Source organism: Xyrauchen texanus, chromosome 9, assembly GCF_025860055.1.
Source record: "Xyrauchen texanus isolate HMW12.3.18 chromosome 9, RBS_HiC_50CHRs, whole genome shotgun sequence".
Classification (NCBI taxonomy): Eukaryota; Metazoa; Chordata; class Actinopteri; order Cypriniformes; family Catostomidae; genus Xyrauchen; species Xyrauchen texanus.
Window position 1 is genome coordinate 35,837,090 of NC_068284.1, and position 26,894 is coordinate 35,863,983.

The 26,894-nt window shown below is 38.2% G+C and overlaps 1 protein-coding gene across 1 annotated transcript in view; it reads left to right on the forward strand.

Moving 5' to 3' along the window:
• The window catches only part of LOC127648605 (calsyntenin-2-like), a 366,638-nt gene that overhangs the window by 227,769 nt on the left and 111,975 nt on the right, over window positions 1-26,894 (forward strand). Inside the window, exons 4-5 of the mRNA XM_052133275.1 lie at window positions 4,303-4,511; window positions 17,637-17,786. Coding sequence (XP_051989235.1) covers window positions 4,303-4,511; window positions 17,637-17,786 — 359 coding nt within the window. The remainder of the gene's footprint in view (window positions 1-4,302; window positions 4,512-17,636; window positions 17,787-26,894) is intronic.

Genomic DNA, 26,894 nt, shown 5'->3' on the forward strand with positions numbered 1-26,894 from the left:
CTGGTTGTTCTGTGGTGACGTCAAGATCCAAGCTGGTAACTGGAGGGTTGAAAGTTTGAACCCTACAAGGGGTGATACAAGAGCTATTACCATTGTACCCTTGAACAAGCCCCAGGGTGTTCCTGGCAGATTTGGATCATTGCTGGAAAAAATAGGTCATGCCAGCTTATGGTGTTTTTTGGAACATTGTAGCTGTTTTTTGCTGGTCCACAGTGGTCCACCAGCCCTAAATAGTAATCTACCAGGTCAAAACTAGGTCCACCAGCTAGTAGTCCAGCTGATAAAATATCTTGACCTGTTTGGACCAGCTAATGACCCTAAATGTCCTCCTTGGACCAGCTGCAAACCGCACATGTTCACTTGCCATGCTGTTAAACAGCAGACTGCCACATTCTAGAAGATGTTTCCTTGTAGAGAGAGAGAAAAGCCCGCTGCAGCTCTGGTGCATTCATGCTCGGTATCTTCGCAACGTCCCACCTGAGAGACGCGTAAGGTGCCGAACACGAGTTTTGCACACCCTCAGAAGGATTGGGGTCGTCATTCATTCCCGCTATCATGGGCACGTCCGATTAGGTGTTTGTATGTTGGACTGGCCCCTTTTAAATGGCCGGCAGCACACCAGAAGCAAGCTTGACAGACTTGCTGTGAAACGTATGAACGAAACCGGACTGTACAAACGTATCCATGTCGTTCCTGTTTATCCTTCGGTCAGTATTGGGTTGAGTTCGCTGTTGTTCACACTTCGAACACCCGATAGCCAGAATATAGTTCAGTTTCCCCTTGCAGCTTGTGCTGGGGAGTGAACATTAAAAACTCCCATTCCGTATATAGCCTTTGTCTCCATGACCAAGGGTCTCGAGACATACATAACATAGCACCACACATTGATCAAACATCTTGACCAGCTAGAAACTGTGTCAAACCAGCTAGAATCAGAAGAAAGATTGTTTTTTTTTCAGCAGAGCTGTTATAAGTCTTTTTGTAGAAAAGCTTAAAGCTACAAGATAGAAATTTGTAATCTACAAAGGAGAGGAGGTGAATCGCATTAGCGCCTGTCCTTTTAGCATTCCCTACCAACATTCACTATTTTTCATTAGTTACACATTCTGCTCTTTTGTTCTTATCTAGCCTCTTTTTGATGTGTAATGTGTAATTATGGGATCAATGTCCTGCTGTGCAAATTATCAAACTGTTTAATTAATTATCTCATTATTAAGGTTAAAAGCATTTTGACGCTTTGCAAGATTTGTGTAGGCTTTTGGGACAGAAGAGCAATGAGAAAACCATTGAATCAACTAATGTGCTAATGGCTAACCAACTAACACCATTATCTTTTTTCCTGAGGAGTTTGTTGTTGTGTTTTAAAGGTAGGCCTGTAATTCACCCAAAAATTTAAATGTTGTCATTATTTAATCACTCCAATGCTGTTTAAAATCTGTAAGACTTTTTTTCCCCCAATAAACACAAAAGATGATGTTAGCCAGAATAGTCTGTCACTTTTTACTTTCATTGCATCTTTTTTCCACTGAAACTAATGTTCTATAACATGGCATACTAGTGTTAGAAACTGTTTGCTAGACACTCATATAGTTGTAAGCTTTTTCTACTATCATTAAACTTGGTACACAAATTAATTAATTAATTACACAACGTAATCATTTAGATAACATCCCTTACTGTGGCTGTACCACGGTGCGCTGATAGTATTGAATAGAGTATAGAATACTCTCTCTTTCTCCCTCTTTTTTTTCTGTCCCTGGTGGCACTCAAGGATATAAGTTGGTAATCTGCACACACACACACACACACACACACACACACACACACACACACACACACACACACACACACACACACACATGTTGTGTTTCCATGTTTTATGGGGACTTTCCATAGACATAATGGTTTTTATACTGTACAAACTTTATATTCTATCCCCTAAACCTAACCCTACCCCTAAACCTAACCCTCACAGAAAACTTTCTGCATTTTTACATTTTCAAAAAACATAATTTAGTATGATTTATAAGTTGTTTTCCTCATGGGGACCGACAAAATGTCCCCACAAGGTCAAACATTTCGGGTTTTACTATCCTTATGGGGACATTTGGTCCCCACAAAGTGATAAATACACACTCACACATACACACACACACACACACACACACACACACACACACACACACACACACACCACCTCCAGCCTTGCTGCACACCCAGTCCTGGCTAGTCTTGCATTAATGACACATCAAGTTGTTTACAAAGTTTCCCGAAGGTCCATATGTGCCTGACAATCTCTCTTACAATAGCAGCCACTGCAGCTTGAGCAGAGCTCTGATGGAGTGCATGAGAGAGCCATGCTTCAGGAACCTACTACTGTGAGAGAGAGACAAACACATGAAGAAGTGCTTTTGATTCCACAGCTTGGGCCATTCTAATGTCTCTTGACACAGAGATATGGAATTTATGTTTCTGTCACAGAAGGTCAAAGTGGGTTCGACTGAATTGTAGACACCGAGCTGGACTATTTATGCATGCTCCCCTGCTGGAAAAAACAACAAAACCAAACAAAACATAAAACATCTAAAACCAGCCTAAGCTGGTTGACTTGTTGTAGCTGGTCTCCCAGACTGGTCAGGATTGTCAGTTGACTGGTTTTACATGGGTTTTAGGCACTTCTAGGCTGGGAGACAAGTTAGACCTATCTTGGAAACCAGTTTAAACCAGCAAACCATCATTTTGTCAGCAGGGTCTGTGTACTACAATACTGTAACCTTTTATTTTCTCTTTTTTTGTCTGTGGTATCCTCAAATAAACTCAATTGGCCCTGTTTCAGGCCAACTATTCTTTCTTTATTTGTGAACATTCAGATTCATAGTTAATGAAATGCATTAATAATAATTAACTCTATTTGCAGACATTATGCATAGCTTTGCCTGTGTTTGTGTCAGTGTGCAGAATCCAGAGTTGATAAACAACAGCTTAATGTTTGATGAATAATTTAATTGTGATGACACTGTGGCTGGGTAAATCAATGAATCCCATGCATCACACTGTCTTTCTCCAGTTTTATATCTAAAACATCTTTTAAACCAGATAAATTTAAAGAAATTTAAGAGAAGAATGAATTGCATGTATAGTGTTTGTTTATTCGCATGTGTTGTCTGCATCGTTTTAGCACCAAATTCACTAAAGGAATTACTGTATGCAAATCAGGTAACTGCATAACACACCACAAAATTTGGTGCTTAACCCAATTTGTGTGGTATAGTTCTTGCCGCTCAGTTCCCATTGCTAGTTGTGAAAAATACAGCAGACTATTACCAAAATGCTTATTGTAAATGGGAATGTACAGCATCGCTCCACCACAGTGATCCAGACACCGGAATTGGCACTTAAAAATGCATTAAAAGTGCACTTGACTACATGCACATCTGAATATACGGTATGCCTGGTTATAATGTTGTTCTCCATCAAGTGATAATCATTTGATTAATTACTGCTTCCATGATCACTAGAAAATGTACACAAAGATCTCTTTTAAATAAAATTCTGTTTAGTTTGCCTGTTTCTCGCTATTTCAGCACATTTAGATTTTGTTTAATTTGTATTATTTTTTAATTGAAAACAAGCACTAGATAAATGTCTTACGCTACATCCCACACAGTACGGTCACGTTTTTAAGTTGCCATGTCAAGTTAAAAGAACCTTTTAAAACTCTCCTCAAGACACCTGCATCCTCATCCATTCGTTGTGCTGTGCCTAGGTTTTTTCTTTTAGTCTGGACTAAGACTTTTTTGTATAGGTTCTTGAATATCTTGTTTTAAAAAATCAAAATGCACAAAAAGTGCATTTTGTTTGCTCATTGGCAGAAAATGCAGTTATTTTAAGCACAAACATGACTTAAAGTATTAATATTATTTGTATTATTTTCCCATAGTCATTTTTTTGCAGTGTATTGACAAAGGTTTACCAACCATCGTTTTGACTTTTTTTAATACCGCAGACACTTTTCAATGCTTCCCCCCCTCCCATTTCAAGCACTGATATTTTTTTATTACATGAATATTTATATTAACAGATCAGTCATGCAAAGTCTCCGAACAGTGCTCAGATATAAATTTCTTTCCATGCTTTCTCATCATTAATTTCTCTAACGTGTAATGCTATTCACAATTCAGTGCCACAACTCTGAGGTGTTGTATCTGTTTCTCAGGTATATTAGCACTTTTATGTATTATGTTACCATATCTGCTGTTCCTTCCTATGATTGGTTGTTCTCTGCCTTCTGTTCTGTTGCAGGGCAGTGGTACATATCCAGGTGGATGATGTAAATGAGTTTTCCCCGGTGTTCAGGGAGCTGCTGTATCGTGCCACAGTAACCGAGGGCAAGATATATGACAGCATCCTGCAGGTGGAGGCCTGGGACCAAGACTGCTCTCCACAATACAGCCAAATCTGCAACTATGAGATTGTAACACAGGATACACCCTTTGCAATTGATCGTAATGGTAAGACTTCGATTCAGACATAGGTGAAAATACACTTGCAATGACTGCACATATGACTGCGAATGGACTGTACATATGACTGCGGATGGTTGTCCCTTAATACAAGATTTGGAATTTAAAATTACGTGTCGAGGGAAAAAAAATCATACTGCTGCATCCCCCAGGCAACTGTACAGTAAATTGCACACATTTGATTTCATTTAATACGTATATATATATATATATATATATATATATATATATATATATATATATATTTTTATTTTTTTTTTTTTTAAGAAATATCACGCAAGCAAGGCCCTACATCAGCATGAATGTGATTTGGCCGCACACAGCTGTTAATTCTGACAGCTCTGACAGCTGCTATTAATTAAAAAAGATTAATGCATTAATGTTACGCATTTACCATTAATACAGCATAAACCAGCATAAACACTGGTTTGAAGGGTGGAACCTTTGGTATGAGTCATTACACTGACAACACACACACACACTCACAGCACCGCTTCCGTGTCATTTTTTAAAAAAAGGGAAAGTGAAATGGGAAAAGGGAATTGACCTCTTAATGCTATTTGATGTAAAATGATATCTAAGATGGAAATAAATGCATGAATATGAAAAGAAGTATCTTATAGTGTCAAATTTCAGCACTCCAAAATATGCAATTAATCGCGATTAACTAAATAATTAAATAAAAAAATAAAAATTGACAGCACTAATATATATATATATATATATATATATATATATATATATATATATATATATATATATATATATATATATATATTAGTGAGTATAGAGCAAGAGAATGGAAAACCCCTCTCTCACATATCCTGGTATTCATTCAAAGTTCGGTTTTCCTTGTCTTTCTCACTGCTTTTCCATTACACAGAGAGTATTAAAATAATAAAAGACATGCAAATTATGTTCTTACTTCAATACTTGAGATTTCTCCCTTAGGTGTTGATGATTGATGAATTTTTGCCTTCATTTACTTAATTCTGTCATTTATAGGACCAGAATTGATGTCTTATTTTGTTGTCATTGGATGCATGAATGAATTAAAAGGCTCATTGAGCAGTTAGACTGCTAATCTCAGAACAGAGCGGCCAGACAGTTCCGGGTACATCATAGACAACTGTGTTGAATCAGAGGTTCAAGGATGGATTACATTGACTTGACGCCACAAATCATACATCCTTCTCTTAGCTGTTGCTGTCTGCTCCCTTCTCCTGTCCCCTGTTGGGTGTCAGCTGTGTCAGAGAGTTGTTTTCTCTATCATGGGTACAAGTCAAACTCCAAGCTACTGTCTCATTCACTTCCTCCTGTGGCTTTGGGCCCTGTCAGCGTGTACAGTGTGACTGGCATTGACAGGACTTGGTTAGTGCCAGGTGAGTGTCAAAGTGATGCATGGAACACCTGAGTGGATTTTGAGCTGAGGGATTTTGGCTTCATCATTTTCTGTGGATCAGAGGGCAGCGTGAGTTATTAAATACAACATGCCCATGGCAATGTGCTTTTCAGTCCAGAGAGGAGGAGGAGGTGGGGGATGGAAGATAATGATATCAGGAGAAAGATGGAGAGTAAGAGATGGGAGAAGCACAGAGAGAGATAAAAATTGTTTGAGTGTAGAAACATGCACTTATAAAGTTGGGTATGTGAGAGAAAGGATGCAGTGACAGGGAGAATATACAGAAGGAAAATTTGAGAGAAAGAGATGGATAGACAATTCCAAACTTGATTGTTGCACTCTTGAAGTGCACTCTAGAAAGGGAACGTCATTTGTATGGTCATTCCAAGTAGATCTAATATACCTGGAGAGAGCTATTTTTTATCTTTTCCATTTATTTTTATGGAAGTTGCTTGACTGGCACATACAGCCTCAGAAGTGTACCATCTTTAGAAGTTATTCATTTTGATGAAAGATTACATGCAAAGTTTAATTGTTCACAATAAGACCAAGAACATGTTTTAAGAAAGTAAATAGGGTCCATTATTATTTCATGTTTATTTGAAAGGTGAATAGTGAACATTAAATCTATTTTATTTTTTATTAACACAGCAAAATACTTTATAATTTTCCAGCTTAATACGCTGAGACAACTATAAATAAGACATTCATTGGATGATTTCTCCAAAAAGTGTAGCAATTTCAAAATATTTTTCTGTTTATTTGGGTATCCTGACAACATAGCAACACTGGCTCAACCAGTGGCATGAGTTTGGATGGGACAATCTGTTTGTTCGACCAATGGCAGATGGACGCATGTTCAGGAAACCTGCTTGAAATTCAGTTTGGTGATGCTAGTGGAGCAGAAATAAAACGCTTGCATTTAAGAAAGTAATTGGGTTCCATTTTCATTTGTTGTTGACTTTAACCTTGTGCGACCCCGCGTGCACATGCGTGGACATTGTATTTTGGCTTCGCTATAGGTAATGCATAATTTAAATACATTTAAACTGACTGATCTCAGTTCAGGACACTGTGTTATTAGTAAACGGTTAAACTTTCAACTCACATGTGACAAAACAGCATGGCGCCGACCACAGCAGATTTGTCATTGGGAGAAACGGCAACAAAACTACATCTGGTAAAAAAAAAAAATGATGTTTTTATATTGAAACCTGTTCAAAAGTATTTAGTCTCTAGTTTCATCCGATTTGACATTTTTTAAATTTCAGTGATTTATCTTGAAATACCTCACTGATAGACAAAGTGTGATAAATACACTTATGTAAACTTTAGCACATATTTTCCTTAGAATTCATATATTTACTGTGCATTATTAGAATTAAATTAATTGGGTTCATCCATAAGCTGAAAAGTTTTGCTTTCAGAGGTTTTAGACAACTGCACTCCTTTTAAAAATGTAATACCTAAAACTAGACACTAGCCATGGCTAAATAATGGTACTCGCGGGAAAATGTGGAGGAAAGCAGAGAGGAAATGGAAGAAGGACAGACTCCAAGTATCGTATGACATGTTAAAAGACAGCATGATTAAATACCAACAGTCTGTTAAATATTTTTCCATTATTAAAAAAGAAAGCCTCAGGCATTATTTAGCACAATAGATACTTTGCTAAATCCTTTTATTAGTACTTTTCCGGATATTACTTCTGAAGCTTGTGAAAATTTCTCAGAGTTTTTTATTGATAAAATTGCTGCTCTTAGAGCTAACATCTCATCTTCTGGCCATAACCAAGACCCCTCAAAAATCCCTCCATCTGCTGTCCTTTTTAGTGAGTTTGAACATGTCTCAATATCCCATTTAGTGGATTTAGTTATGCATATGAAGCCTGCACAATGTTCTTTAGATGTTGTTCCTCCTTGCCTCCTCAGCCAGGTTTTAGATATAGTTGGCTTGAGTTTATTGTCAATAGTGTATTGCAGTCTTTCAGAGGGTACTTAGAGAAGGTTGTTTACCATCAACTCTCATTTAAAGTTCTCATAATTAAATTTTATCATTTTAAATTGGGGTTTAGAGCACAACACAGCACAGTGTTTGCACTCTTAAAAGTATTTAGTTACCTGTTGCTGGCTGTTGATTCAGGTCATGCAATTTTTGTTCTCCTTGATCTTTGTGTCATGTTTGACACCATAGATCACAACATAATTTTGAGGCACTTTAGACAGTGGGCAGGGATTCAGGGGACTGCTCTTTATTAGTTCTCCTCTTATATTAAAGATAGGACATTTTCTGTTGAACTAGAGGACTTCTCATTATTCACAGCTCCCATTACCTGTGGGGTTCCCCAAGGATCAATCTTGGGCCCAGTCTTATTTTCTTTATACATGCTTCCTTTGGCCCAAATCTGTCAAAAGCATAAGATTACCTATCACTGTTATGCTGGTGATACCCAGCTTTATCTCCCTTTATAGCCTGGGGAAAACTCTGTGTTAGATTCCCTTATCTGCTGTATAAATGAAATCAAAAAGTGGATGGCAATGAATTTTCTTCACCTAAATTAATCAAAAACTGAAGTGATGGTGTTTGGTCCATCTGGCTCTACCAAACACATGATTAATGATTTAGACTCCTTTGCTTTTAAATTTTATTTCCAAGAATCTTGACCCTGATTTAAAGCTTGATAAACACATACATTCTGTGGTCAGAGGTGGTTTCTTTAAATTAAGGAACATTGTGAAATTGAAACCCCTTTTATCTTTTAAGGACATGGAAGTTGTTATACCTGCTTTTATTTCTTCAAGATTAGATTACTGCAGTTCATTGCTCTGTGGCATTTCTCATACTTCACTGTCACATCTGCAGTTAGTCCAGAATTCTGCTGCCAGATTGCTGACTGGGACAAAAAACACAACATATATCCGGTGTTAGCATCTCTTCATTGGCTTCCAGTCAAATTTAGGATTCAGTTTAAGATTTTATTATTTACTTTTAAGGGATTACATGGCATGGCTCCTCCCTATATTATGGATCTCCTACAGCATCACATGCCTTCTAGACTACTAAGTTCTTCGCAGAGTTTACGTCTAAAATCCTGTCTTAAGTCAAAAGGAGATCAGGCCTTTTCAGTGGTGGCTCCACTGCTTTGGAATAGCCTTCCACTATATATCAGGTCCTGTACATCAGTCGATGTTTTTAAATCTTATTTGAAGACTCACCTTTTTTCACTTGCTTTTAACTGTGCTTAATGTGGGTTGCTTATTTTATTATGTGTTATGGTATTTTCTACATTCTGTATGTATATGATCCGTTTATGCTATAACGTAAAGCACTTTGGTCAACATTTTTGTTGTATTGTTTTTAAATGTGCTATAGAAATAAAATGTATTGATTGATTTATTTACACTGCTACTGACACATAATGATCGCTAGATGGCGTCTCTTGCACGTAGCCAATGGATTGGTCTTAAAAATGTCACTGCGAGTTAACTCTTTTAAGACCAATCCATTGGCTACATGCAAGAGACACCATCTAGCAATCATTTTGTGTCAGTAGCAGTGTCCATGTCTGAAGACTAGGCTTAAGTCGCACTATTCGTAAGTTACAGTGGCTCGGAGCTTCTAGTGTTAAGCAGTTTTTTCTTTCAACAGTACTTCAAATGTGTGTGTGTGTGTGTGTGTTGATATATAGGAATATTTATCACCATTATACAAGCCAAAATATGATTCAGTAAATATTGCAATTTCATCATGGAAATTTTTTTCTTGAGCACTGAGAAATCTTTCACGATTTCTGCTCGTTTATTTGTGTTTGATCTGTTTTATACAATATAATTTAATCTGTTATCTGTTTTAATTATTAATTAATTATCATTTATATTTGTTTTTAGCAAAGGCGTGCTTTGTCTTGCAATACAAATTATTATAATATAATCAATAATAATTGTAGTGTACAGGTGCTGGTCATATCATTAGAATATGATCAAAAAGTTGATTTATTTCAGTAATTCCATTCAATTATATACATTATATTAATTCATTACACACAGACTGATATATTTCAAATGTTTATTTCATTTAATTGTGATGATTAACTGACAACTAATGAAAATCCCAAATTCAGTATCTCCGAAATTCAGAATATTACTTAAGACCAATACAAAAAAAGGATTTTACAAATGTTGGCCAACTGAAAAGTATGAACATGAAAAGTATGAGCATGTACAGCACTCAATACTTAGTTGGGGCTCCTTTTGCCTGAATTACTGCAGCAATGCGGCGTGGCATGGAGTCGATCAGTCTGTGGCACTGCTCGGGTGTTATGAGAGCCCAGGTTGCTCTGATAGTGGCCTTCAGCTCTTCTGTATTGTTGGGTCTGGCGTATCGCATCTTCCTCTTCACAATACCCCATAGATTTTCTATAGGGTTAAGGTCAGGCGAGTTTGCTGGCCAATTAAGGATACCATGGTCCTTAAACCAGGTACTGGTAGCTTTGGCACTGTGTGCCGGTGCCAAGTCCTGTTGGAAAATGAAATCTGCATCTCCATAAAGTTGGTCAGCAGCAGGAAGCATGAAGTGCTCTAAAACTTCCTGGTAGACGGCTGCGTTGACCTTGGACCTCAGAAAACACTGTGGGCCAACACCAGCAGATGACGTGGCACCCCAAACCATCACTGACTGTGGAAACTTTACACTGGACTTCAAGCAACGTGGATTCTGTGCCTCTCCTCTCTTCCTCCAGACTCTAGGACCTTGATTTCCAAAGGAAATGCAAAATTTACTTTCATCAGAGAACATAACTTTGGAACACTCCAAAAGTGTTCTGACGCAGTATCTTGTTCAAGAGTGGCTTGACACAAGGAATGCGACAGCTGAAACTCATGTCTAGCATACGTCTGTGTGTGGTGGTTCTTGAAGCACTGACTCCAGCTGCAGTCCACTCTTTGTGAATCTCCCCCACATTTTTGAATGGGTTTTGTTTCACAATCCTCTCCAGGGTGCGGTTATCCCTATTGCTTGTACAATTTTTTCTACCACATCTTTTCCTTCCCTTCGCCTCTCTATTAATGTGCTTGGACACAGAGCTCTGTGAACAGCCAGCCTCTTTAGCAATGACTTTTGTGTCTTGCCCTCCATGTGCAAGGTGTCAATGGTCGTCTTTTGGAGTCTTCCCCATGATTGTGTAGCCTACAGAACTAGACTGAGAGACCATTTAAAGGCCTTTTCAGGTGTTTTGAGTTAATTAGCTGATTAGAGTGTGGCACCCAGTGTCTTCAATATTGAACCTTTTCACAATATTCAAATTTTCTGAGATACTGATTTTGGGGTTTTTCATTAGTTGTCAGTTATAATCATCAATTAAAAGGAATGAACACTTGAAATATATCAGTCTGTGTGGAATGAATGTATACATTATCCAAGTTTCACTTATTGAATGGAATTACTGAAATAAATCAACTTTTTGATGATATTCTAATATGATGGTTACGTTCATGCACTGTTTGTACAGAATGTGTGCATTAATTGCAGCCAGGTCCAAGACGCTTTAAAACACAGCTACAGGCCAGCGAACAGATCCACCCTTTACCAAGTACAGTCATGCTATATGGTCCATTACATCAACGCCAACTTTAGTGCTATTATAGTGGGAAATTGTATTGGGCAGTTTCTTTGTGCCATTATCAGTTGAAACTGTCTGATGCATTGTACTCAGGATGCATGCATTTTTCTTTGGCTTTGCCTGATAAATTGTGTGTGTGACTTGTCCAGCCCTCATTACCTTGGTGGAAAATCTTTCAGACTGTGCCTGTGTACTTGGGGGCATCTTCTCTGATTTTATTCACTGTGCCAACAATGGTGGTTTTGTTCGCCAAAAGATTGTTTGCCAGTTGCAACGATGCAAAGAAATTGTCAGTCGGAAAGGCTCGAGCAGACGCATGACAACATTGTCCGATAACCGCTGACCAGCCTGCCTACTGACGTCTTTCCCTAGATAGGGATGTGCGTTCAGCTTGTATTTTGTTTCAACATCAGCGGCCACCCAGATTTTTATGCCAAATTTGTCCGGTTTATTGGCCATGTACTGAGTGAAATGACAGCGCGCCTTGGTAGTTGTATGTTCTCACCAGGCATGTATGAAGCATTGCTGTTTTTCACAAATTTGTCAAATATCTCAGATATAATGGCAAATCTATCTGTCACAAGGCAGGCAGCTCTCGTGTTCTTGTCATCAAAGCACAGATAGCACATGATATCTCGGAATTTCTGTCACGGCATTGTCCCTTTGAAAGAATAGTGTCCAAATTCATTAGACCAAATGTCATCCAATCTCATGCTTTTGCCTCCCATAACACCTCTCAAATAAATGAGACCAACAAATGCTTTTAGTTAATCATCTGTCAGTTTGAACTTTTCAGCATTATTCCTCCCAGCTTCCGCATCAGTCTACTTTCATATGTTTTCCCACATTTCTGTGTCAATCAAACACAGTAAGCTGCTCAATGGACTTGTAATATTGTCCTTGGCATAAGATGTTGGCCCTTGGGGTTCTCTCATTATATTGGCCTCTTGGGCTCTACCCCGAGGGTTGCCAGGATTTTGTTCAACCCATACTGTGCCATCTATTGCAACCTCTTGAAATGAGTCCCCAGCACACTCAATTTCAGAGTCTGATTTGGAATCTGAACCAGATTCAATATCAACGCCACCTCCATCGTCTCTCTCCTCCTCTCCATCGAACACCTCTCATTCATCGCCCTCCAATTCCATCTCATTAATATTTAGTAGCAAATCCAACACTTGCTGTGCCGTCATACGCAACCTTCGAGTCATTGTAAGTATGCACATATACCATGCAACCGTGCAACCGTCCAAACTGTGTTTGTGGCTACTTTATGGCTCTCGATACATAATAGATCATAATAGCACCACCCACTTATCAGCTTACTTGTCAATTGCCCTCAAATAATTTTCGATGTGTCATTATATATTGAATAGGTGAAATTTGCATTCATATTTATCACCTTAGCATGTTTGCAAATTTAACTCATATTTTGATTTGTGGTTCATTAGTATGCATTATATATATATATATATATATATATATATATATATATATATATATATATATATATATATATAATGCATACTAATGAATGTATATATGCACTATAGGCATTTATAGGCCAACTTTTTTTAATAAACATGAAATCTGTTCATGAACAAACTGGAAATAATTGTACACACACAAAAAAATTATTATCAATTTACTTATATCATAATAATAATTATAATATTAAGATAAGGATAATGGCTTCTTAAATAATCTGAAAAGGTAATGCAAACAGAATAAATCTGGACATAATGAATTACATTTATTCAATGAAAATCATTTTTTAAAAAACTGAAAATACATGAATGGTAATTTACTTGCAATTGATATTTAATTAATTGATAACGAAAATGTATGAATATATACACAATATATTCACATAGATAGATACTATTTTAAATATATAAACTATAGGCCTACTGTCTATATTTTCAATGTATATATATTGTATTTACTTATAAAATAATACACTTTACAGGTATGTATATATATATATATATATATATATATATATATATATATATATATATAATGCTACACACATGCATACAAAATTATTGTAGGGCTACAATTGCAGCCTTGAACGGTACAAATAAATATGACGTGAACGCGAGGTGGCCGTCAATTCACAGAATTAGAAGCAAAATACCTTCAAACTAGCTTTTCCTGGTGCTATATTGAAAATGTAAGTGCACTGGGCGATAAAACTCAAATATCTAGGAAAAGTCAAGAAAGTAGGGCCCTGGAATGATCAGGTGCAATTTTATTTTTTTTCTTAAAGCACAACGGTCAGATAACTGCATGCTCGGCCGTTCTAGTGTTAAGCCAACGTAAAGTGGTTTGCTGGCCTTACCTGGTCTTCCAGCCTGGTCATGCTGGTCTGTTTTAAGAATGTTTTCAAGCATTTACATTTACATTTATGCATTTGGCAGATGCTTTTATCCAAAGCGACTTACAGTGCAATTATTACAGGGACAATCCCCCCGGAGCAACCTGGAGTTAAGTGCCTTGCTCAAGGACACAATGATGGTGGCCTTGGTGTTCGAACCAGCGACCTTCTGATTAACAGCCCTGTAATTTAGCCACTATGGCATCACCACTCATTTGTCAGCTGCCAGGCTGGGAACCAGTAAGACCAGTTGAAGACCAGCCTGGATGGCTGGTAGACCAGCTGAACACTGGCTTGGCCAGGCTGGAAGACTAGCTACGTCCAGCAAACCATCTTAGAGTGGCTTAAGCTGGGGCTTTGTTTCAGCCGGGTGGAAATTTTTTTTGACAGGTCTGCTTTGGTTTCGAAGGGATTTGGGCACTTGTCAGCTAGTCATGATGGCAGACCAGTTGGCTGACCTGATAAAAATGCTGAAGACCAACTTGGACATCTGGTAGACCAGCTGAATACCTGCTTGGGTTGTTTTTTTATTTTCAGAAAGGTGTATTGTATTTAAGATCTCCCAATTTGGGTAGGCTGGTCTGGTTTGCTGGTTTTACAGGGGTTTTGGGCACATGTCAGCAGCCATATCACCCTGTAGCTCTAGACTGGTTGCCCACCAGTCTCTGCTAAATAGTCTGGTCCTAACGCCCCGGAATAGTGATGGGGACACTATACTGTAAAAAGCATCATCCTTCAGATCAGATGTTAAAACGAGGTCCTGACTCTCTGTGATAATTCAAAGTCCCAGGGCACTTCTCGTAAAGAGTAGGGTGTAACCCCTGTGTCCTGGCCAAATTCCCCCCATTGGCCCTTATAAATCATGGCCTCCTCCTAATAATCACCATCCATGAATTGGCTCTATCAGTGTACTCTCTCCTCTCTTCCAACATCTGTTGTGTGGTGAGCATACTGGCGCACTATGGCTGCCGTTGCATCATCTAGGTGGATACTGCACACTGGTGGTGGTTGAGGAGAGTCCCCTCTTCACTCTTTAAAATGCTTTGAGTGTAGTCTAAAAAATAAACGCTATATAAGTGTAATGTTCATTAATTCATTCACTTGTTAGCTAGTCAGGCTGGGAGAAAATCTTAAACCAACTAAGACCAGAAAACTAACCGAATTAAGCTATCCTTTTCAGCTGGATTGGCTTGAGTTTTTTCTAGCAGACATTAGCTATGTGGCTCTGAGAATTGATGCAGACCTGGTCTGACCTCTATTCCTCATGGCTGTCTCCTTGACAGCACAGTTGGTCTCATTGAAATGCAGCCAGAATGTAAAAATAAACACAAGCTGCTTGTTCAGCCTCCACTGAACTCTGTCACCATGAAGTGCGTTTGGACTCATCATCATACACCGTAGATAAACCTCCATTGCTGCTTACAGCAACTGACTGAGCTAAATGCTAGATTACATACATCAGCCCTTAGACCAAAAGTGCTCATTTCACAAATGACAGGGAAAAGGAAGAAGATTGATGTCATTATGCTTCTTTAACTCTGAGATCTGTAATCTGTCGACATTTTTCAACCAACAGAGACTGGCCCCACCTCTACTGTCTAGATGCTGACCAAGAAGAATACTCATCACTACGAAAGCTTTTAGTGCATAGTATGGCTCCCTGCCAGAGGTTAGAAAGTCAAAATGTACCTTTGGCTGTTAGCTGATAATAGAATGACTCGTACAACGATGTCAGTTCTGTATATCATGTCTGCACAGAGGTTATGCGGTTCCGTGATTGATGTTTTTTACATCTTGATTGAAGGAAAGTGCATACTACTTTGCTTTGGCATGCCCAGTCCTCTGCACGGACAGGGGTGGAGGGTAAACATTTTTTTCCCCTTTTTTTTTTAGTAGTAGTACTTATACATACTTAACTAATACTTTTGCTGTATTGTATTCAAGCATTTTTTAAATATATGCATATCTTAATTTTTCCATTAATTCACATATAATAGAATATTCTGTTATATTTCTCACAAAAACACTATATTATTACAATGTTTTTTAGACATGGACCATGGTAATGCCATGTTTTTGGCATGTGTCATGGTAAAACTGTGGTATTTTTGAAGTGCCTTGGACTACCATGACAGTTTCATGAATATAGTATTCATTCAGTCCCATGGTAACGGCACGTTTATTGTTTATTCTCTAATGTTTTTCTTGACTCATCACTGTTCTCTTCACTTTTCTCATCTCTGCTTCCTCACTTCATCCTGTCATCTCTGCTGCTTTCACTCTGATCTCATCATCCTCTTTATAGAACTGACACTTTCTATAGTACTTGCACTTCATTTCCTTTAATATTCCTTTAATATTAACATTAATTTAATGTTAGTTTACTATATTCTACTATCAATATTTAGGACCTTACAGCAGTAATGTGACAGAACCATGGTAAAATGATGTACCAAGATAGATAGTAATGCCATGGTTCTGAATGTCCGAAAAATTGTGAAAAAAAAAAGTGATTAGTCTTAATGACATTTTCGTTTAAATAACTATTTGTCTGGCCGAATCAGACAGCTCCTTTAGTTCATGACAGTATTCTACAAAAGACATACTGAATTTCTAGACTAAAAGTGATGCTCTCGTTATAATGAATAACACTGCAAGTGTTTGATGTCGGAAATGCGGTACCAGTCAATTTTATTCTTTTGATGAACTTACAAAACAATACATAGATTGGACTTTTTATCTGACCTGTCTGAGGCAATGCCTCTTCGATGTTCTGGAGTGAATTCCATGGTTGTTCCAAACGAAATTGCGAAAATGAATCCCTTTTCAAAGGGCCCTTCCACAAGACTTTCAGCGAACGGTATATTCATACAGCAATACCATGTTCCCTTCAGAGTAACCACTTCAATGTCTCTGCACTCCTGAGTGAGTCAGGCCTAGGTAGGATCACAATCTGCTGTAGTGCTTTCTGTTAAAGGCACCTCAGTTTAATTTTCTTTAATGCTTCCGAGATTTACAAAGAAATCTCATACAGTATGCTATTAATTTTATCATGAGGTTATTAAGAGATTTATATATTTTAAGTATTTTATTTTATTATAAAAATTTCTCCCATTTTTCAGCATGACCTGAAGTGCTCCTTTAGATTTTTGAACCAAAGGGGTAGGGGCTTTAGCCCCTGCTTTCCCATTTGTGTGCATGCCACTGCTACTTAGAAAAAGCAAAACCACTTGCCAAGTGGTATAAAATTGTTGATGTTTGATGCACATGAGCTTTAGAGTTTGTATTATAGAGTACGACAGTACCTTTGCCTTTATTATGTGCAATACCTACATTATACTGCTTGCCGTAAATCCAAATAACCATTACAGAGGCTTGTGAAATGTAAAATTTAAGATTAGATACAATTGTGTTTGTTCTAATTAGCGCAGATATAATTCTTTGCAGATATAAACTGAAATTGCTGAAACAGGCACACTTACACAGTTGGAATTTCATTTCTGATTGAAAAAATGTGGCGAGAGTCATTGTATGGGAGTGTAATTTTTGTTTAAAGGTACATGTTGTTGTAGCAGCTGCAACTTAAAATTGCTATTTTAAGAGTAATCTCTACTTTCCACAAAGTGTGTCTTTAATTTTATTTTAGTAATTGTCTCATATATCTATATGCCTGTGTTGTGGCTTTTCACTCTTTTTTTTTTCCTTCCTTCACAGGTAATATAAGGAACACAGAACGACTGAGCTACGACAAACAGCAGCACTACAAAATCATGGTGACTGCATATGACTGTGGCCAGAAGAGGGCGATGGAAGGCGTTCCAGTTCATATTGAGGTCAAGCCAGTGTGCAAGCCTGGGTGGCAAGGTCAGCTGATATTCACCCACACTATATTTCTCATTCCTTGTTTCTCATTCCTTAAGTCTTATTCATGAGTCAAAGTCAAATCTCAAGTCTTATGACAAGAGTCAGATTTGAGTCTTAAACCTTTTGCTTGAGACAATGATAAGTTATGTCAGGAGTTCAAGTGAAGTCTCAATATGTCATGTGTCAAAGTTGAGTTTGAAGTCTTTTGTCATGGGTCAATATTAAGTCTTAAGTTCTATGCCATGAGTCAAAGTTAAGTTTTTGGTCTTTTGTCATGAGTCCAAGTCAAGTCTCAGGTCATTTGTCATTGTCGGTGACTGGTTTGCAAAGTTTGCAATGTTTCAGATCTCACGACCAACAATCTTGTAGTGTGCCCACCAGCATTTCCATTAGCCGGTAATTACCAGTATTTGACCATTAAAATGTCTTACGGTCCAGTGAAAATATTAGACGATGCATCAGCAACCCGTTTAGTTGATGTTACCAGCAGACTGGTTGCCTATTGAAGCTAAGCAGGGCTGCTGAGCCTGGTCAGTACCTGGATGGGAGACCCCCTGGGAAAACTAAGGTTGCTGCTGGAAGAGGTATTAGGGAGTCCTGCAGGAGGTGCTCACACTGTGGACTGTGTAGGTCCTAATGCCCCAGTATAGTGATGGTGACACTATACTGTAAAAAGGCACTTTCCTTTGGATGAGATTTTAAACCGAGTTCCTGACTCTCTGTGGTCATTAAAAATCCCAGGACACTTTTCAAAAAGAGTAGGGGTGTAATGCTGGTGTCCTGGCCAAATTCCCCCATTGGTCCTTCTCAATCATGGGCTCCTAATAATCCCCATCCATTATTTGGCTCTATTACTCCACTCTCTTCTCTCCACGAAAAGCTGGTGTGTGGTGAGCGTACTGGTGCATTATGGCTACCGTTGCATCATCCAGGTGGATACTGCACACTGGTGGTGGTTGAGGAGAGTCCCCTGCTCACTGTGTAAAGCGCTTTGAGTGTAGTGTCAGAAAAGCACTATATAAATGTAACGTTCATTCATTCATGTCACAAGTGTAGGCTACATTGTGACTTCATGTCAATGATAACATCGCTATGTCACAGATTTTTAAACTTTCCAAATAAGTGCAAAAACTGACATTCTTGCATGTTTGCTGACATGTTATCACAAACAAACTGCAAGATTTTGTGAATGAATATAAATAAATTGTTACCATTTTTTTATGCTGCAGTTTAGTTTTACTAACTTTATCTAAATAGTGTATCGATATTCAGAGAAAATATTTCTCCATGTAAACCTAATGATTTTTGGTGTTAACATGTCTCTAATTTAGACTTCAAGTCAATTTCTTGTGAGATTCAGACTCAATTTCCATCCCTGCCTTGCACCCCCTTATCATGCGGCAACAAAGTGGCCAGTATTGTGACTCAGTGGAGCAGTGTGTTCTCTGGGACCTCTGCGATCCTTTGCTCTGTTCTCCTCTCATCTGTGGCATACGCTGTTAGTGGTCTTAACTAGACAGATCAATATCCGTGGATTCCCTCTGCTCACAGGGACTGCACAGTAGCTTCAGTCCACAGATCACATACACACACTCACACTGATCTCTCTGCCAGGCTAGACGCCTTCCTGAAAGAGCCCAGGTTTTCTTTAATACAGGATTTTGTCTATGCTACAAGCCAGAAAAATACATTAGGGAAATAATTGTATATACAGTATACTTATATTTTCTATTCTATTCTATTCTATTCTATTCTATTCTATTCTATTCTATGTGTAAACATACATTTGGCAATAAAGCTCATTCTGATTCTGATTAGTGCAAATGTCTATGCGAAAATCAAAAATCAGTTTTTGAGTGTGTAATTCTTTGTTTCCTAAAATTGTTTCTTGAATTCTGTGTAAATGCACCTTTTCATGGTTTACGTTGTCAATTCTTTCCCTCTCAAAATTAATAAAGAATCAGATAATAAAAGAATATTTTTACTAAAAATGATTATTTGGTCTTAATTAACACAACCTCATGTCCTTCAAACATGTATGACTTTCTTTCTTACAGTATGTGGAGCACAATAGGAGATGTTTTAATGAATATCTCGGTCAGTCTTGCCAATAAAATGGCAGTTGATACTGACTCACTTTAAAGCTTAAAAAAGGACCCAAATGTATCATAAATATAGTAGTCCAAGTGGCTCGTGTATCATAAACAGTAATAAGTCTTTTGAAGGCAAGATGTGTTTTTTTAGACATAACTTGAAATTTAAGGCATTTTTCACTGAAATATTGATGTCCATTGCACGTTCATAATTATGGAAACCCTGAACCGCATTTATTTTTAAATGCAGGTGTCTTAGTGCCTTCCTGAGTGTATGTCCTACAATGCTTTGTAGATTTTTGTCAAAAAGTTTTTTTCTCTCTCTCTTCCTGTCTAAAATTTATTTTTGTTTTCTCTCTAAAACAAATTTCCTCTCTAAAAATCTTTTGTTTTTCTGTCTAAAATAAGGGGAAAAAAATCAATCATCTAAACTTTCTTAGACAGAAACAAAACTTTAGAGGGGGAAAAAACTTTACAGAAAAAATAAATAAAAAACATTTGTAGGACATAGGCTCAGAAAGGCATTAAAACATCCAAAAAATAAATAACTAAACATCACCTAGTGAAATTTTTTTCACAGTGCTGTTCAGGGCTTCCGTACATCAGCACTGTAAACAAGCATGCATTCATGTGAGAACTAGGATTGTTTTGGCACTAAAGTTTTCACATTCTCTTATTCTGTTTGGGATCAAGCAAAAAGAGATTGCTGAAAAATACAATAAAAAATAAAATAAATTAAAAAAGTTTCTTGTTAGCATGTCAAAATTCATGACTTATTCCGGTTTTATACCTAAAATGTAGATGTAAATTTGATTTATCTATCTGATACGTCACATGTTTTTGAGACATTAAAATGTCCTTGGGATCTCTGTCATCAAACTGAACATGAAGGTTTAATTCCTTACAATTCTTATCCCTACCGACCAATACCTTGTACATATGCAATAGGTTTGTTCTAAACAGTTTGTTGGCAAAGCTTTTTTTTTTTTGCCTTCTTGTGCATATTGATTGAGGCCTGGAAAATATCTGCAAATTAATTAAATTCACAGGCTTCAGTTGAGACATTAACAAGGGGATGTCAGAGGCCAGTGGGACAGATGCGTAATCACTGTCTTCTGAAATTGTTTTTAGGGCGTGAAAAAGAAAAAGTAGCTTAAAAAAGACTGCCACTTTTCTTTTCTGTCTGCTGCCAGGCAGATTTAGATTAGCCCAAGTCCTTCTGAAAGTAGCTAATTCAACACTGACAAAATATTCAAACTTTGTGAAACATTCATCAGTTGCTTAAAGTGATTCATCAGTTGTTTTAGTGTCCATATACTTACGTTTTCTATCTTAATATGCTGAGACAACTATAAATTTAAAGTCATACTTAGGTATGCCTTTACATAGAGTGCAATCTATTTGTGCTTTGTAAATAATTCTCACCTAAAAATGAAAATTCTGTCATCATGTTGTTCCAAACCTATAAGGCCTTCATTCTTCCTTGGAACAAATGTGAATGTGACTGAGGCTGATATTGTGTCTAATATTTATTTTTGTGTTCCACAGAAGAAAGTTTTACAGGTTTGGAATACAATTAGGGTTAGTATTGCACATGATGACCACTCGTATTTTTGGGCGAAGTATCCCTTTTCATCCCAATTTTGCAATACCACCAGGGTACACAGATCTTTTCTCCTGTTACAAAATGATTTGTTATTTAATTGCAGACAAATTGTCCATTCAAACTTTTGCCTTTTCATGAGTAGGGTCTAAAGTCCTCAGTAGTGCCCCCTGGAGTGAGTTATTTGACACTGGACAGCTGATATGAAAATACATTTGTGATTTATTTTCATATAAAAATACTGTATATAATATAGTAATAATGTGAACAAATGGGTTATGTCTGCTGTGGTATTTTTGTTGTATTTTTATTATTTTTATAGCTGCAAAAAACAAATGAGCAAATAATATCAGCAGTCCAGTCTGCCTATCAGACGTGTGTGTGTGAGTGTGTATGTGTGTGTGTGTGTGTGTGAGCGTGTATTCATCACTTTGTGGGGACCAAATGTCCCCATAAGGATAGTAAAACCCGAAATTTTTGACCTTGTGGGGACATTTTGTCGGTCCCCATGAGGAAAACAGCTTATAAATCATACTAAATTATGTTTTTTGAAAATTTAAAAATGCAGAAAGTTTTCTGGGTAGGGTTAGGTTTAGGGGATAGAATATAAAGTTTGTACAGTATAAAAACCATTATGTCTATGGAAAGTCCCCATAAAACATGGAAACACTACGTGTGTGTGTGTGTGTGTGTCAAGCACTAACGGAAACAGACTTGGCTGTGTGTATGGATAATCACACTCGATCAGCATGTTTCACTGTGAGTATATGAGTTTTAAACTGTTATCATGGTGCTTTTGTGATAGTTTCGTTGTCTTTTTCAGAAAACAAATGTATTAAATGCCTGAAAAGACTGCTGTTTGTGTGAATGAAAACCACATCTGTACCTAATCAGCAGACATAGATGCGTGCATGGAAAGATTGCATTTAGAAATGATGGCTGTGCATATACAAGCAGTGTACTGTTATCATGAAGCTTTTGTGATAGTTTGGCTCTCTGTTTTAGAAAACAAACTTATTATATGCCTGAAAAGACTGTTTGAGTTGCTGTTTGTGTAAATGAAACCGCATCTGCACCTAATAAATAGAGATGTGGCTGGGTATATGGGAAGTTCACACTTAGATATGATGGCTGTGCATATACAAGCTGAACAGTATTGTGGTACTTTGGTGATAATATGGCTTTTGTTACATAAAATAAACATATGTGTTTGAAAAGACTCCTTGAGTAGCTGTTTGTTTGACGAATGACAACTGCTACTAACGTTAAAAAAAACATGACAGCACACATCAGAGGAAGATCACATTTGATGTATTGACTGTAAGTATAAGGGGGGCATGGCGACTTGATGTGGTTACATGGTATGACATGGTAGCATGGTACGGCAGGATCCTGACTTGGCCGTGGTAGGCATGGATGCTGACTCGTTGGCCGTGGCAGGCGTGAGTGCTGGACCGTGGAGCCGAGGCAGGCCTGGACTGTGGAGCAGAGGCGGGCCAGGACAGTGGAGCAGAGGTGGTCCTGGACCATGGAACAAAGGCTTGCTTGTGACATGGAATGGAGCAGTCTGAGGCTTGGCTGTGACGAGGCATGTAACAGACTGAATCGTGACTGTGACAAGGCATGGAATAGGCTGAGGAGTGGCAGTGATATGGCATGGAGTGGGCTGAGGAGTGGCTGTGACATAGCATGGAGAAGACTCAGACATGGATGTGACATGGCATGGAGAAGACTCAGGTGTGGCTGTGACATGGCATGGAGCAGACTCAGGTGTGGCTGTGACATGGCATGGAGCAGACGCACGATCCGTGGCAGAAGGTGGTCCAAGCTCCGCGACCATGACGTGGGACCCTGGCTCGGCGACCATGACGTGGGACACTGGCTCGGCAACCATGATGTGGGACCCTGGCTCGGTGACCATGACTTGAGACCCATGACGTGGCATGCACGCTCATTATCCACCTCACCCACAGTGAACGATGAACCACATATCAGTTGTGCAAGGTCGATATATTGAGTCAGGCTGTAAGGTACTGCCACCGCTTAGCATCAGGGAGGAGAACGGCTCATTCAGCCCAAAACGGAAACAGTCCTTGAGGGCAATCAAATTAAAATCGACCCTGCAGGCCAGAGCACACAAGTCCTCAACATAGTCCACAATGGAAAGGTTTTCCTGGCATATACAAAGTAGTTGAACTGCTGGGTTCATCTTGGTGGGTCGAGTATTCTGTAACGAGGCTGGCATTAGGTAGATGAAGAGACAATGACGATGAAGTGCAAACAACCCAAGTGCAGTTTATTTACATGATGAATATCCCAAACATGAATCCAAACGTGAGAACAAACATAAACATGCACGAGTTGACTAAACTTGACTTGAAATGACTTTAAACTTGATATGGAATGCTGCAAACCAACAACGATACATTCACAATACTCGACAATGGACAAATGCAAACATGTCGACTAAATATTTGGTCATGAGAGAACACATGACAATGAAACCAATGAACACACAGAACTCTAAATAAGATAACGAGACTGCTAAGAAGCTAATGAAACAATGAACCTATGGGGACAAGACACAAGAACATGGTAAATACATGACAATGAAACAACAAACATGGCATTAAATTATTTTACCAAAATAAAAGATATAAACAAAAACACATAAAACCATGACACCAGCGCAGCCTGTGTCTGTGCAAAAGCCTATTTGAATCTGGCAGCTTGTAACATAACTGGCTGTTGTAGGAACACATACACTCACCTAAAGGATTATTAGGAACACCATACTAATACTGTGTTTGACCCCCTTTCGCCTTCAGAACTGCCTTAATTCTACGTGGCATTGATTCAACAAGGTGCTGAAAGCATTCTTTAGAAATGTTGGCCCATATTGATAGGATAGCATCTTGCAGTTGATGGGAGATTTGTGGGATGCACATCCATGGCACGAAGCTCCCGTTCCACCACATCCCAAAGATGCTCTATTGGGTTGAGATCTGGTGACTGTGGGGGCCATTTTAGTACAGTAAACTCATTGTCATGTTCAAGAAACCAATTTGAAATGATTCAAGCTTTGTGACATGGTGCATTATCCTGCTGGAAGTGGCCATCAGAGGATGGGTACATGGTGGCCATAAAGGGATGGACATGGTCAGAAACAATGCTCAGGTAGGCCGTGGCATTTAAACGATGCCCAATTGGCACTAAGGGGCCTAAAGTGTGCCAAGAAAACATCCCCCACACCATTACACAACCACCACCAGCCTGCACAGTGGTAACAAGGCATGATGGATCCATGTTCTCATTCTGTTTACGCCAAATTCTGACTCTACCATCTGAACGTCTCAACAGAAATCGAGACTCATCAGACCAGGCAACATTTTTCCAGTCTTCAACTGTCCAATTTTGGTGAGCTCTTGCAAATTGTAGCCTCTTTTTCCTATTTGTAGTGGAGATGAGTGGTACCGGTGGGGTCTTCTGCTGTTGTAGCCCATCCGCCTCAAGGTTGTGCGTGTTGTGGCTTCACAAATGCTTTGCTGCATACCTCGGTTGTAACGAGTGGTTATTTCAGGCAAAGTTGCTCTTCTATCAGCTTGACTCAGTCGGCCCATTCTCCTCTGACCTCTAGCATCAACAAGGCATTTTCAGCCCACAGGACTGCCGCATACTGGATGTTTTTCCCTTTTCACACCATTCTTTGTAAACCCTAGAAATGGTTGTGCGTGAAAATCCCAGTAACTGAGCAGATTGTGAAATACTCAGACCGGCCCGTCTGGCACCAACAACCATGTCACGCTCAAAATTGCTTAAATCACCTTTCTTTCCCATTCTGACATTCAGTTTGGAGTTCAGGAGATTGTCTTGACCAGGACCACACCCCTAAATGCATTGAAGCAACTGCCGATGTGATTGGTTGATTAGATAATTGCATTAATGAGAAATTGAACAGGTGTTCCTAATAATCCTTTAGGTGAGTGTATATGTGACTCTACTCTGCGGGGCCCAGTTATTAACCATCACATATGTGTGACGGTCATATGAAAGGGTTAAATTTAACTCTAATAACAGGTGTTGTCACACATCTTGTCTCCGTATTCTTCCTTCTCTCAACAGAATGCTGATTGAACCAATTAGAGTAAGTCTGTTCCACCTGTTTGTAAAGGAAATCTAGAGTGAGGTGACATGGATTTAGATGAGTTATTACCTGGAGAGAGGAAAGGAGCTCTCTTTGCCAAGAAGAGACTTATTTTATGAAAGGGCAGCAACCCAAAATGTCAGGCTCAAGCGTATTAGCCACTAATCTTGTAAATCCTCAACCCTTCGCAATACTGTTGTCATATTGGTGCTTTGGCGGTGTGACAGTACACAGAGCATGTCTGTTTGGCTTTGAGTAATTCCCTTTTCTCATACACAATACCTCAAAGTTCATGTTCACATGGACATCTGATTTCAGCTTTCAAATCTCAAATTTTCTGTCAATCTCTGTTTTTAGTGTTAAAAGTCAATACAGCTTCAGTTGCATGATTGTTAACATTAACAGAATCATATTTCAACATTTTTAAATTTTTCAAGAAAATTGGATTGGTGCTGTCCTAAGTATGTATGAGCAATAGTAATAGTTATGTTTAACTTAGCAAGCACCATTTATAATTAAATGTCAAATAAATAAAATGAAAGGGGAATAAAATAAGGGGATAAGGAGGTGAGCAACAGAACAGTACAAAAACACTAATGAAAAAATCTTTATAGAAAACACATTGTCCTTGAATGTAGCATCAGAAATTATTAGCTTTATATTAGCTTTATTTATAATTGTTTTATGCATTTATTCATAAAAAAAATTCTTGTTCACATACATTTTTTTTTTTTTCATTTCATTTAAATTACAGTTTACTTTGATTCAGGTCAGGGGCGGAGATGCCATCAGGAGCACCAGGAGTTTTCCCGGTGGGCCGCTGAGTAATTTGGGCCAGCCCGCTGCTGTGCAAGGACCGGCCCATCCTACAGGCAATATAGGTGTCTGCCCTGTGCTCCAACATGGTGGCACAGAACTGTAACAGAGTGAGAATTCAATAAACTTAGTAAGGTCAAAACAATGCAATGACTTATTTTGAAATCATGTAATTAATTTTGAAATCGTTTACACATTGGCGCAGTTTTCATATGCACATGTTTACTTCAACACTCACATGAAATTCATTATTTAACACACAAATCACAATAATTGTGACAACCAAAAATAACATATTACGTATAAGATAAACTCTGAATAATCACAAAATGACAAATAACTGCAAGTTATATCAAATACAATAACAGCAGTGTAAATAAAATCAACAAACAGTAAAGCTATGAGCAGTACATTTTCTTATTTATATTTATTTATACCACGAAGCATTACTG